The sequence below is a fragment of the Anabas testudineus genome, chromosome 10, assembly GCF_900324465.2.
Source record: "Anabas testudineus chromosome 10, fAnaTes1.2, whole genome shotgun sequence".
NCBI lineage: Eukaryota > Metazoa > Chordata > Actinopteri > Anabantiformes > Anabantidae > Anabas > Anabas testudineus.
In genome coordinates, this window is record NC_046619.1 from 14,674,255 (window position 1) to 14,688,028 (window position 13,774).

The 13,774-nt window shown below is 39.4% G+C and overlaps 1 protein-coding gene across 4 annotated transcripts in view; it reads left to right on the forward strand.

Annotated features, from left to right (window-relative positions):
* Positions 1-447: 447 nt before the first annotated feature.
* Positions 448-13,774, forward strand: part of atp11c (ATPase phospholipid transporting 11C) — a 36,930-nt gene continuing 23,603 nt past the window's right edge. For all 4 annotated transcript variants that reach the window (XM_026357305.1, XM_026357306.1, XM_026357307.1 and 1 more), the window contains exon 1: positions 448-1,011. In XM_026357305.1, the coding sequence (XP_026213090.1) occupies positions 985-1,011 (27 nt within the window). In that variant the 5' untranslated portion in view covers positions 448-984. The remainder of the gene's footprint in view (positions 1,012-13,774) is intronic.

Sequence of the window (13,774 nt, forward strand, 5' to 3'; positions counted from 1 at the left end):
CATTATCATATGTGCATATTATATATATATATATATATATATATATATATATATATTCCAAAATGATAAAGGGAAAACTCTGTAAAACATTGATGAGTCTGAGTGGAGATATGGAATATGCCCCGTTCCTACATGGTGCTGTGTGTTGAATGTGTGCTTACTTCATTATTTGTATAATATATATTATAATTTGCTGTCACTACTGTTGGCCTATATTTTATTATCCACAGCTGTGTCGTATAAGCTTATTATCTGTCCTTCTGAGCCAGAGAATACATATATGAAGTTTTATATTCACTGCTCCATAATCCCTGAAAGGTCTGATCATGTTGCCGCCTGTGCAGCGCTCCTCCATTCAGCGGGTGTAGTTCACAGCCAGACTACATTACCCACAATGCAGTGTGAGCGAAACTCCCCGGGTGGAGCCTGTGTGTGAACGTGGGAACGTCTGTGAATTGCTGGTGGTTGCTGGCGTGCGAATTGGGAAGGAGGTGAGGCGGTGTGTGTGTGTGTGTGTGTGTATATGTGTGTATGCTCAGGGAGCTGGAAAGAGAAGGAAGTTTATAGCGTGTCGGCGGCTAGTTTCTGTGTCAGCGGTGAGGGCCGGAGCGAGAGCGACAAATGGTTTGTACGAGTCTCAGCAACAGGGCGCACAGAGACATGTCAGGGACTGTTTCAGCCTTGAGCAGAGAGAAGCGCGACTAGTCCACCGCAACGCGGAAAATATTCACAGGGGAGAGATAATGCGAATGGTGCGAAGATACCGAAATCAAACAAAATGGGAACGATGTAGCGTCGCTGCGGCATTTCATATAGCTAGAACTAACGTTAGAGTAGAGAGTAGATAGCTAGGGAGCTAGCAGCTCAACTAACATACATGTAAAGTTATTCCCGGGAGGAGCTGGAGCAGGAGCCTGCAGGCAGCGGTCTGTTGAATCAGAAGAGTTCACCAGTGTTGTAAAATCAAAGAAGACACGCAAGAAGATGCTACGGAGGAGGCTCAATCGTCTGGTATGTGTGTCTGCCATCAACACCAACACCAACACAAACACACCACGTTAACGTTTGACATGCAGCTAACGTTACTTACTCCTGCTAACGCTTCAACCGCCGCGATGCTGCTCTGTTAAAAAAAAAAAAAAATGTAAACAGTCATTTCCCATTTTGTCGCTATCGACGTGAAAAAGGTGTCAAACTACAAGCTTACAACAAACTGTTACTTCACATTGTCCAGCTACAAAAACAGCAGCTGTCTCACTTCATGGTTATAGTCAGTCATTTAGCTAACTGCTAGGTAAGTTGTTGCCTGCCAGGAAGTCACGACAGAAGCATGTTAGCTAGTTAAAACCACTAATTAGGGTCAAACATGGGGATTGTTGTGCAACATGCTGGCTTTATTAAATTAAATTCACCTTCTTGAGCAAAGTGTCAAGAGGACAGTGAGGCAAACATACTGTAATCAAAGGTTAAATCTTCCTAAATGTGTAGACTTGCTGCTTTTCTGTGCTTCATGTTCATTCAAATTGATGCTCTCCATGTGGTCAATGTTGCTCAATCCAAAATGAAAGGAAAAAGAAATATGAAGACATCACGTTGGGTGAAGAGCATTTTTCAAACCAAACCATTATTAAGTTAATAGGAAAATTACTAATTACTACCATATTCATAAGCTGTGGCCCTCATTAGGTGTATTAGTTTAGTATCCTCCGCTACCACTTTGCAACCAGCCACTGGATTTGTTCACTACTTGTCTTTCTTAACAGAATCTGCTTTGACATCATATTTCACGATTGGTAAATTTAATGCTTCCCTCTTTAAAGTTCGTCCATTGGTTTTATTGCCCTTTTCATTCGTTAATCAGCCATGAGGGGGCTAGTTGAAAGTGGGCGCTGCACAAAGCTGGGTTTATAAATCCTGAACTGCATTTACGGCCTCTTCTTATGCACCAGTAACCTGTTGTCACCTGTGGTTTGAATCCCCCATGGGCTATGTGAGCAGTATAGATACCGACAGTGAATAAGGAGAAGCAATATAATAATTATGGTGCCTGACCCTCCTCCTGGCCTCACTTTATATGTTGCCAGGTCAGCTGATTTTCCTGCTTCTGGAGAGGATTGCAGCTGTAATTTCTCTTCAGTGTGAGCTGTAAATAATATTTTGTGTGGAGCAGCCAGCCACACTGTCATTGATGCGCACACTGCCGTTATCTCAGGCTCTGGCTCTCTGCCTCTTGATTCACACTACCCTTCCCTTCCCCACAGGAGGGACATGTGCTTCATGAAGAAGAAAAAAAGGGAGGGGGACCGCTCATAGCAAAAGACACAGAGGAAGCTTCACGTGTCTCACTTGATTCTCCCTCTATGATACACTGAGCTGCTAAACTCTGAGTGTGTGTTTGGAAAATCATTAAATATGGCTGTGGGAACGAGTGAGGCTGGGCTCCTCTTCAGAGGGGAAGCTCCAAAGGTTGTAATGCTCTTGACGGGAATGCAAAATCACACAGATTCCTTTGATGTTCGTTCTAGCCCTTGAAGGCAGCAGTTTGATCTGTGAGAGGTGGAGTCTGGCTGAAATGTGATAGTATTCATTGTGGGAACCCTTGCCTTGACCGCAAGGAGAACAGCACTGACACACTAAAACACCCTCACCCAGGCAGCACCTCAGTATATATATATTTTTTTTGTGTGTGTGTTTGTTTTGTAACCAGTGGGCCTCCTCCTACTCACTAACTCTTTTACAGTCACATGAGGGAAGTTTCTGCTTTATATTTTATATGTTGTTTATTATAGCAAATGCTCTAGTTTAGTGTAAAAGTGCGTGTAAGCTTCTATAAATTAAAGGCAAGTGTTCTCACTCTGTGCACAAAGTCAGGAAATGGTCACACTGACACAAACGGAATTGTTTATCTGTGGGTTTTATAATAATAGAACTTGTTGCTGAAACAATTACTCATTTTACACTTTACAGTAAACTGCTACTGTATTTTGAAGTCTTCTAAAATAAAAAAAAAAGTTTATCTGTGAAAATACCAAGTAGTCTTTAGAGCCAGCTTCTGGGAGGGTTTTCTGCTTTTTTGTCTCGTCATAGTAAACTGAATGTTGGACTTTATTGTTGTGGTATTTTGGCATAATTGGTAGATTAAACAGTGATAAAAATAAAGTTAGTTGCCGGCAGTGTTAATAATAATAATTAGTTTAAAGACCTAATATGACTGACAGAGTTTATTCTGCATTTAACTTACTAGTTTCATGATTGTAGGCGTAAGACTGAATTTTAATTGCCTCCTGGAATCATTTACTCACAAGCTGTAGAACATACAAATATCGTGACGTCTTTCAACCCAGTAGCACATGAATATGTCGTCTAATTAAATGATGTAGAGGAGATTTCTAGCCTGCAGGGCTTTCGCTTTGGTTTCGATTGAGATTAATAAAGCCTTCTCTGATGTCATGTGACATTTACACTATTTATTTCCATAACATTGAATGTCTTTTAAAGTTTGATGGTGCAAGTTTTGTATTTTCATGTTGTCTGTTGCAGCTGTAAAGAACACGTTTTGAGGGGGCAATCTTGGTAGTTGCATGTGTAACTTTCAGCCATGGTATTTTAATTTTGTTTTGATGCCTGCGTAGTAAACTCCTAAGTTGTTTTCCCACTCCCCCTTCTGTCCTACTCTCCTTCTCTTATACATCTGTCCTATGTGCTGCAGGCTGATGTGCTGAGGCCTGTCAGTCTATGATCTTTACATACTCGGCTGTGACCTAGTAAACAGGCCCTTATCTGTTATGAGATGTTGCCTTATGTGAAGAGGTACATGTCAAATGCATTTGAAAGCCTCAGGGCTCTGCAAACCTGTTCCTCAGGTTAGCCAAGAACATCTATGGGCCTGAGATGTACAAACCTGCATGCGCTCACCACCACAACGAATTGCCGTCACTACAGTCATAGTACACTAATCTAACGTATTTGCATGTTAACGTAATTTTGTGCAAGGTTAAATATGTTTTCAGAGACGTTCTCTGGTATCACACTTGCTGGAGGGGGGGTATTCTTCTGCAGTAAAATGTTTTTACCAGCTGCTCTACATTACAGTGCTTTAATCTGAACTGCAAGTATTTTGGTAATTTGTGAATATACATCATTATAAGCACTTACTAATGTACAGTTTACTACCTTATCATTTTATTAATACTCCAAATGTATTTTTATATGCCGTTCAGTTTACTTTTGCTTTCATATGCTATGTTTAAACAGCAAGTAGGACCTGTTGTAAACATGTTAAAAGCTATTATTAACTGTTGAGATACAAGAGTCCTTGGACAGAGTCGTCACTCTTTGGTGAGCAGTTGGGTTAAGAATGCCTCTTAAGGCCACAGAGCAAAGAAGGCATGTTGGGCCATTTGATTAATCAGCCCTGTTTGATTAGAAGAGATGTGTATTGATTAGAGCTGTGCTCAAATTTGCCATTATTAGTCTTGCACCGTGAACTGGCTGGCGAACAGAATTGCTTACTCCGATCTCTTTCTCTTCTTCCTCTCTATTTGGTCTCCTGCACTCCTGCCTGGTAATGGATACTTAGCCAAAGGAGCTCATCTGCAACACACAGCAGCATAATAAATGTATTTAGTGTGAGGAGGGAGGTGGTGGGAACGAATAAACGGCCTGCTGTTGGATAGCAGGATGATTAAATATAGTGGGGGGGAGTCCTGCGTGACTCAAACCTGAGAAACTGGAGTGAAAACACGGGGTAGACCTGTAACCTCATTCCACCTCTCCATCTCTTTCTCCATATTATATACGCTTTTAGGCTTCCTGCAGTGGTTAACTTTGGAGTGGGCGGGACAGGTTGGATGCAGCTTTTAAAAGCTTGGTTGAATTTTCAGTTTGTACCTCTAAATAATTCAGGTTGCCTCTTTTATTTTGAATTCGCCTCACATCGCTCCTCCTTCTCCTGGCCCACGTGTTTTTACCAGTCCAGCCAGTCAGCACTCAAAGTGTATCCTTGCCATCCATATATGTATAAAGGCTCATCCTGAGATTTTCTCTGCCAGGCTTTAGCTCTAGCATTACTCAGAGCATTCGCAGTGAGATGTGAAGAGAATGCTGAGATGTGTGGAGGGATGTTTTTTTCCATTTGGGTTTATGTTTGTTTCACTCTCTCTGTGTGAGCATAGAGGGAGGACAGCCGCCAGCATCTGTGACATTTCCGTCTTCCTTGTCACCTGAAATGATAGGGCTCCCACTGACAAAAAGAAGACGAACAGCAAAATCCATAATGTGAAGATTTAACAAGTGCTGAAAGAAATATGAACGTGCCCCTCCCACACCCGCTTGGATACCCTGGTTAAGCAACAGCATACAGTTATCTCCACAGCAAGCATCTTCCAGCTAGGCACACAGTATTGCACACTCACAGGGAGAAAAATTAGTCTTTTTAATGTTGTCACAGTTCAGTGGTAGGAAACGCTTGGTGAGACAAACCAGACCCAAATTAACCACCCTCTTGGAAAACAGGAAGGAAAGAGCCACATTGATTTTTGTCATTAGTCTTGTTGCCCTCCTATGCACGTCTAGGGATAATTAATTGAATACCAATTACTGCCAGTGTAGCCTAGAACATTATTAAAGATAATGTCATCAGTATGGTTCTTGCTGAGATGGAGATTTCTAAAGCTTGTCAGCGTTGGCATGTACTGTAAATGCCTTTTTGTTAGTTTTGTGTGGCTCTTTGCCAAACACTGTTGGGGGGAGCAAAAGGAATTGTAGTGTTGTGTAGTTTAGTTAACGCATAATATACATAACACACAGAAAAAGCAGCTAGATCAAGCACCTTTATTTAAGTAGCTGCATCTTTTGATTTGTTGCACACACTCACAGAAAAACAGCACAAAGCGTATGTGCACTTGGCTGGAAAACCATAGTCCATTTATGGCTTCACTACTTTAAATTCTCTTTAATTATAGATTAAAGTGTGACTAGGCTGCAGCTCAAAATGTGCTCACTTTCCCTGGTTACACAGGTTGTGGAGGTTTTTTCCTTGAGAAGAAATGCCATTCTCTCCAGGACTTTACTGAGCTGACTTGGATGATGGCTATGGGAGCAAAGTTGCCAGAGGAGGAGGAGTAACATGTAATCTTAAAACCAAAACCTTGGTAAATGAATGCTTTGAGGCTATAAATCAGTTAAAATATAACTTGCCGAGTGAATGTAAATTGTGTTCCCAGGTTGTTTGTTTTGTAAAATTTAGGCTATATTCCGGTCTTCTGTTTAGTCTTTGTGAGTCCCTGATTTGAGGAACAGCATGCTTTAAACCCATGGATGACCACAGACCTCTGTCAGCATTGTGTGACTTGCTAACACATTTCCTGTTGTAACAGTGTATCATCTTTTCGGGTGCCAAGCAATTGCTGAGGCTGACACTCCACCTTATTCACATATGCTCATTTGCATGGTTTGACATTAACAATAACAATAACTATTAGACACTTGTTTACTAGCCACAAAATGTCTGTTTTAGACATTTCAAAAGTGGTCAGTAGACCATAGGTGTTGCAGTATGTAGTTAGCACATGATCTGTCTGGAGCTTTTTAGGCAACGAAATGATTGAGGAAGCAGCTCCCATTGCGAGGTCTAGATGACTTTCCCCTCCTCCCCATTGTCGAGGGACCCAGTGTAATGTAGGCCAGTACCAGCCCATGGTACAGTACACTCTGTGTCTTATACAGCTGCAGGGATGCTAGTAGAACAATGAGCCTTTGCCTATCCACTCCTTAGGATCAGCCCTCAGTTCAAGTTGAACTATCATTACTCTGTGGGGCTATTCATTAATCTGTGCAAATAGCAGACAGAGGAGAGAGTAGCTTTTGATATGGGGTCTCTAGTTTGTGTCACAGGCCAACAAATGTTGGCGAAAGCATGATGGAGCTAACTTCCATTATAGTTTTTATGAAGTAATGGCTCTACTGCCACTAATGCTACCTTGTTTTGATAGCATTTGGTATAATACTGTTAACCAATTTTAAAGTGGATGCTCTAATTGGTAACTCAGTAGCTCTACACTGAGGTCTGGCGCATTGTGCAAAAATCTGCTCAACTCTCACCATATTCTTTAACATGTGACTTGGTACATGGACATCAAGGTGTTAGGAAACTTTGGCAACAACAATGTTCACAGTAAGTGTTGCACTTCTTTTCTTAGAATTGTATTCATGTTTATTATATGCTATTTTTATCCACATTCATTCTCATTCTTATTCTCACCTTCGAATTATGAGTGAACTTTTTCTTTTTGTCAGTGTTAAGGAAAGGAGGTGACTTATTGCTACTAAAGTGGTAATAAACAAGCAGGTCATTTAGAAAATGACTATATTGCATTTATAAATTAAGCAAATGACAAGATTACTGTTGTTTATTTTAAATAAAACAAAATAATGGATCAATAAGTGATCACTAATATGGACTATGGACAAATTAATGTCTTGATGGTCACGTTGACTGATTATTTTTTAGATATTTTGATATAAAGACAAAAGGTAAAAGAAGACAGAAAAAAGGAAAGGTTTTCCATGATTTGAAGTATTTAAAAAGGAACAATTACTCTTAAATATAAAAAAAGATCTTTGTGCTGAAATTGGACAAATTAGCTGTTGTGAAATGGCTTTTTTAAGAACTCCTTTGTTGCACAGGATATCCACAAACTCAATGACAAAAGTCATTATAGTGACAAAATTTTGGTTTGATGTGAATGTGTCTTTGTGCTATATTTTCTTCAAAAGATAATGTAGCCTGTGTAAGTTCTCTGCAACCTAGGTAATGAGCACTTAGATATGTAATCAAAAGTGAGAGTTACACTTAGCAAGACAGAGTGAATGTGCTTGGAGAGGAAAGGCAAGTGGGCTGACAAGAAACGAATAGGGAAAATGAAATCGAGCCAAGCGTACTGCAGTAACTAAATGCTTAAACATAACACACAGATCTTTCCCCTTTCATTCAAACATTCATTGCTCAACTCTATTCAGCGTATCATAATAGCAATTTGATGTTGCAGTTACAGTTTTTACTGTTGTCATCAACATTTCTTGAAACGGTTAGCTAGAGGTTAGGCACTTGATTTTGCATTTATTCAGTCTATTACTCTGAGAATACCATTTGACACTAAGGCCTGTATATATGTTATAGATCTTCTCACAGTGTGTTCCATTTTATGGCCTCTCTTCTGTGCAGCGAGAGCAGAAACTGCCAATAGATACTGCACTAAATGGCAGATAAGGTTGACTTGTGATGAATCCACTTATAGCGAGCGCAACATCATAAAACCTGATAAAATAGATAAGATGCAGTTGGAGAGGATGTTAAGTAGTTGTATATGATAAAGGACACACACACACACACACACACCTTTGTAAGGCAGTCAGTGTGAGGACACTCATTGACATAATTAATTCCCTATCCCCCTACTGTCGCTTACGCCGTGCTAATCTACTCTTTTTTAATATTTCATTTATCACATGTACTGCCTTACCCTAACCCTAATCATCACAACTAACTACCTCACCCTAAACCTGAGCCTAAACCTAACCAAAAACAAATTCTAACCATAAAACCTCCCAATGATAGCCATCTCATGCTCTAGTACAACTAGATAAGATATTGGTTGATTTTTACTCAGAGATTTCGATGAAATTGATGCTAAGGTCAAGTGTGAACAGAATGTCAGCAAATCTGACATTCTCGTTTTAGTGCAGTGTTATCATTATTACACATGCAGTACATAAAGATGTAGACACATGGGTCCCTGTGTTCTCTTTTCTTCACACAGCTTCCTCACACTTTATTAGATGGGTTTTAGATCGGGTTTTTGCAGGTTTAATCGTACAGCTCCAGCATTCTGTACTACATGTAGTGTTCTTGTTACAAAAGCAGAAAAGCAGACAAAGCTTTAACCTACTGTAGGTATATTCTTTTGAATTTGCTTCAGCACTTTGGCAAGTACTTACTTACTTACTTACTTAACTAAAAGCATCAATATTGTTTGACCACAAAATCCATTTGTGTCAGGCTACGTAATACTCGCTGTGCCATTGTCAGACCTGATGTTACTGTTTTTCTTTCTTAAAACAAAAATCATTTTTATTTGCTGTTTGTTTAGAAATAAATGTGAGATTGACTTGCTTGTTAACAAACTATCCTCGCCTGGAGATGCATCTATAAGCTGCTGGAGCCAGCTACAGGGCAATATGTAAGCATTAGAACACACCTTGCTTTAGAGCAGCATTATGTAAGCATTGTAAGCGATTATGCTGATTACGTAAATATGTTGATTTGTGTGGAATCTGTTTATCTGTCACATTCACGACAAGTTCTGACATCTTTTGCTCCCTGGTGTGCTGAAAATGCATCTTTATTCAAAAAAGCCTGAACAGTATCGTCAAAAGTGTGATTCCTCTAAACAGAGACCTAATAAAATGGTGCTCTGTGCTTTGTAAAACTGAAATGCCCCAACATTACTACAGCAGCACAACTGCTGTATGTACAATGATGCGCTACTTATTCACAATAATGTTGTAAAACATACAGAAAGTGTGTTCCTATATAGCACTGCATCTTAGTAGATAGATTTTCTGCTTGCCTTGTACCTCACTTGTGAGTCGCTTTGGATTAAAGTGTTAGTTAATCAGTTGTCTTTTCATATTCCCGCACCAACTTGAGGGTTTCTGCCCCATAATGTACAGCAATATGTCGGTAATGATTCTCAGTCGTGCAGGTGAAGTTAGACTGAAGAAGCTACGTGGATGAGTAGCCAAACGTTTCAACCTAACAAGAAGGTTAGGTTGCCATGACTCAACTTTCAGATGGTTAATTAGTAATATAATTTGTTAAATATTCTCTTCTGCTAAATGACAGTATTTGAAGATGTCACACATGATATCACATGAAGATGTTGCACTGTGGTGTTGGTGATGTACGTACCCACTTTGAGAAAGTGACATATGCCAGTCTACTTACATTGTGTGAAGTGCTGACATGTTTCCTATCTTCACCTAACTGACGCAACACAAAAAGCGGACATCATTTTTTGACACATAATGTTGCTAAACCTAGACCTGACCAACTGCAGCAACCCCAGATCATAGCACTGCCCCCACAGGCTTGTATGGTATGATGGGCACACCACTTCACCAGCCTCCCTGCGTATCCTGATGCACCCATCACTCTGGGACAGGGTAAATCTGGACTCACTAGACCACAGGACCTTCTTCCACTGGACAGTTCTTAACTCAGTTTTAGTGGTTTCAGCAATCTCCTTGGATGTTTTGTTTGTTTGATACATGACAATAATTTGATCCTTCTGAAACAGATTAACAACTTTTCTACGACCACTGCATGTGTCTTCTGACATGGTTGTTTAAAAAATCAGAAGCTACTCACTGCATCAGTTAGGGTTAAAAAACTTGTTGTTTACTGAAACATAATCATTCATGCAATAATTATCCAATGAGAGGCTCTTACCTATTAGCACTCGTTAAATCAAGGTGATGACTTTTTTTTGGACGGGCAGCAAATATTGGAGTCAAATACAATGGCACAGATCACCAGAAATGGCCCAAAGTTTAATCAACACTTCTTCTGTTTTATAACTTTGTGCTTCAGTGTGTTTTTTAAATAAGTATTTGAAGATGTCACACATGATATCACATTATGATGTTGCACTGTGGTGTTGGGTTGTGGGCTTTACTTAACTGATGCAACACACAATGCTGTTTACAAAATGTCACCACACACATCTGTGAAATGTAATGCAATTGAATGCATAAGTCATGCAATTAATAATACATGAAACCATAAACATAAAATTATTCTTTCTAAGATGTTTAGTAGTAGTTTAAATTGTAGATGTTTTCTTGTTTACATTTGTAGAGGAATTATATTGGAGTAATACAATGGCACAAATCACCAGAAATGTGTGTCTGATTAGTCAACAGTGTGGAGATTGTGACAAAGCGGGATAGACACTAAATAGTGAGATGGTGTGACAGGACGCAGTGTCATCAGACCCCGGTCATCATTTGAAATTTGGCTGTGGCTGAATGCGCTCTTGTATTTTGTTGGTTTCAACGAAGCACCCTTTCCCCCCTGTTCTACCAGCCCGTACTCATTTCACAATGGGCACATAATTTAATTTAGTGCATAATTTAATGTAAACTTTCACAATCACTCAATTCTCTAATGCACCATTTATTTCTGAGTGAGCAATTACATCTCAGTTCAGTTAAGCATTGAATGTTTGCTTTATTGATCTGACTCACATTTTGTAGCTCATGCTTTTCCATCAAGAATGAATCTACTGTTTAGTATTGACATGCTGGCACTTGTGCTTTAGTTGCTCACAAAATTGGCAAAGAATTGTTTTGACCTTTGACAATTAGCAAAGATAATGCATTCTGTATTTTTTCCTTACATTAGCATTTCTTGTGTAACCTTTAGGAGATGAGCAGTGATCACTGATCACTTAACTTCTCAAAAATGAAGTGGCTTGACCCTTTTATTTTACAGTGAATCTGCTACTAAATCAATGGTTGTTCAATAGTTGTTTTGAATCTTCTTATCAACATGAATCATGTGGGTTTTTTAAAGTTGTAACTGAGATTACTTATGCAGGATGTAGCAACAATGTTGGTTTAGTCTAGAAGAAAACTGGTGTTTGTTTGTTTGTTCTTGAACCTTGGCTATAACCTTGAAACTGTGTGCATCAGCATGGCACATGGCTTGTGGACAATCAATCCTAAAGTGATGAGCACAGGTTAAAGATTGGTACTCGGGAGAGGGCCAACTAATACTGTTGCAAGCCAGAACCTAAGGCTAATTTGGTTTGTAAAGGTGTCCGTACTTGTGTTTTATGTTTGTCTGCACAGCCCTTTGTACATGATTGCTTTTTTTGGTTGTACTTTGTTTCCAAATATTGTAAACAATAGCGGTGACTGTTGTGTATCTGGACTGTTTCTGTTACACTTGAACATAGAATTTTTTCAGAGTACAAAGAGGAAGGGCATCCTCCAGAAACACTGTGTCTGATTGAAATAAATGAACAAGAGTAGTCTATGGGGATGTTCTTGGCTTACTGCTCCTTCTGGGGGCTGGTTGTTGTTTGATATAGAAAACCTGGACGTGATGGTGTCCTTGGATCCTGTTTACTTCATTTCTCTCACATTCTCTTTTTCTCTCACTCTCCCTTCATCCTCTGGCAGCCAGGTCCGTCCGGTCCCGCTGAAGGAGTGTTATTGTGTGCCGAGTGGGTAGGGGATGCTAGATTTGACAGTCATACTGAGGTGTGAACATGGCTGATCATGCATAAGGGAGCATTATGTAAGCCTGATAGCTACATTCTCTAGTCGGTACTGCAAAGACAAGATAAATATTTTGGAAATAAAATTACAAATGTGGTCTTTATTTTGTGTTTGACAGTTAGTTATAAGTAAACAAAAAGTAAACTGGGGTTACACAGGATGTGTTTTTGTCTCCACATGCATAAATGAGACTTCCAAGTGTTTGGACTATTCTTTGATGTAACCTCTTGTCAGCAACAGACTTTGGGCAGCTCACTGTCCAGGTGGCCATAATTAACACATTGCCTGGTGCTTGTCCAGTATCAGATGTTCATGATAATTTGTCCTCTCCACCCACATGTTACTTGGCTTTAAATTAGAAAAAGCAGTTCTATTAAAATGCAATCTTTCACTTAAAAATTTAAAGGACAGAAGAAAAAAATATGTAATTTGTAAGTTCTTTTGCTTAACCAAATATGACAAAATGGAACAATGACTAAATTAGAATTAACGTGCATATAGTAACATACTACCATGTTTGTTAAAACAAGTGTTAAAACTCACTGACCACTAAAAGTATTTTTATTCTCTGCCCAATATTTTAACTGCTAGTTGTTGTTTTTTTTTTTTTTGCCTGCTGTTCTTTTCTCTGTCCTCTTTCCACGTACCCCAACCGGTCGAGGCAGATGGCCGCCTACCATGATCCTGCTTCTGCTGGAGGTTTCTTCCTCTAAACTGAGATTTTCCTCTCCACTCCAAACCCTGCTCAAATGGGATTGTAGGGTTTTCTATGTAAACGCTGTAAGGTCTTAAACCTTACACTGTAAAGTGCCTTGAGATGACTTCTGTTGTGATTAGGTGCTATACAAATAAAATTGAATTGAATTTACAACATTTCAAAAGCATAATAAAGAAAGTGTATGAATGATTCCACTTGGTTAAGAAGTGATATGCAGTTACAGCCTCAGATTACTTCACATAGAAAAAAGATCCCAAGCTGTTTCACATAGTGTGAGATTGAAACCTTAAATTTAAAAAGTAAAAAGGGAGAGAAAAGAGAAACTGTTACTATTATTAATCACTTTGATTTCTTTTTAGACCACTATTTATATTATTGTTTCTGAAATTTACATAAAAAAGCTTTTGTAAATTTATGACAGGCCTCACCTTCCTGACTTGCCTTGTATTTTATCCTTCCTGCCTTTTATGGAAGAGGAATGTCCCAGCCATCTCATGTTGAGAGGCGTCCAGTGTGTCTTTGGCTACTGACCTGGTTCCTGAATGCTTTCTTCTTTCAGACATTAGGCTTATGTCTCCAGGATTGTGAGTGTGTACACATATCCCTTACAACTGCATCATGACAGGGTAGTTCAACCCATAAATCTGAGCACAGCATTTTTCTCCTGGCTGCGCACGGTTATTACTCATTTATTATCGACGAGTGACCACC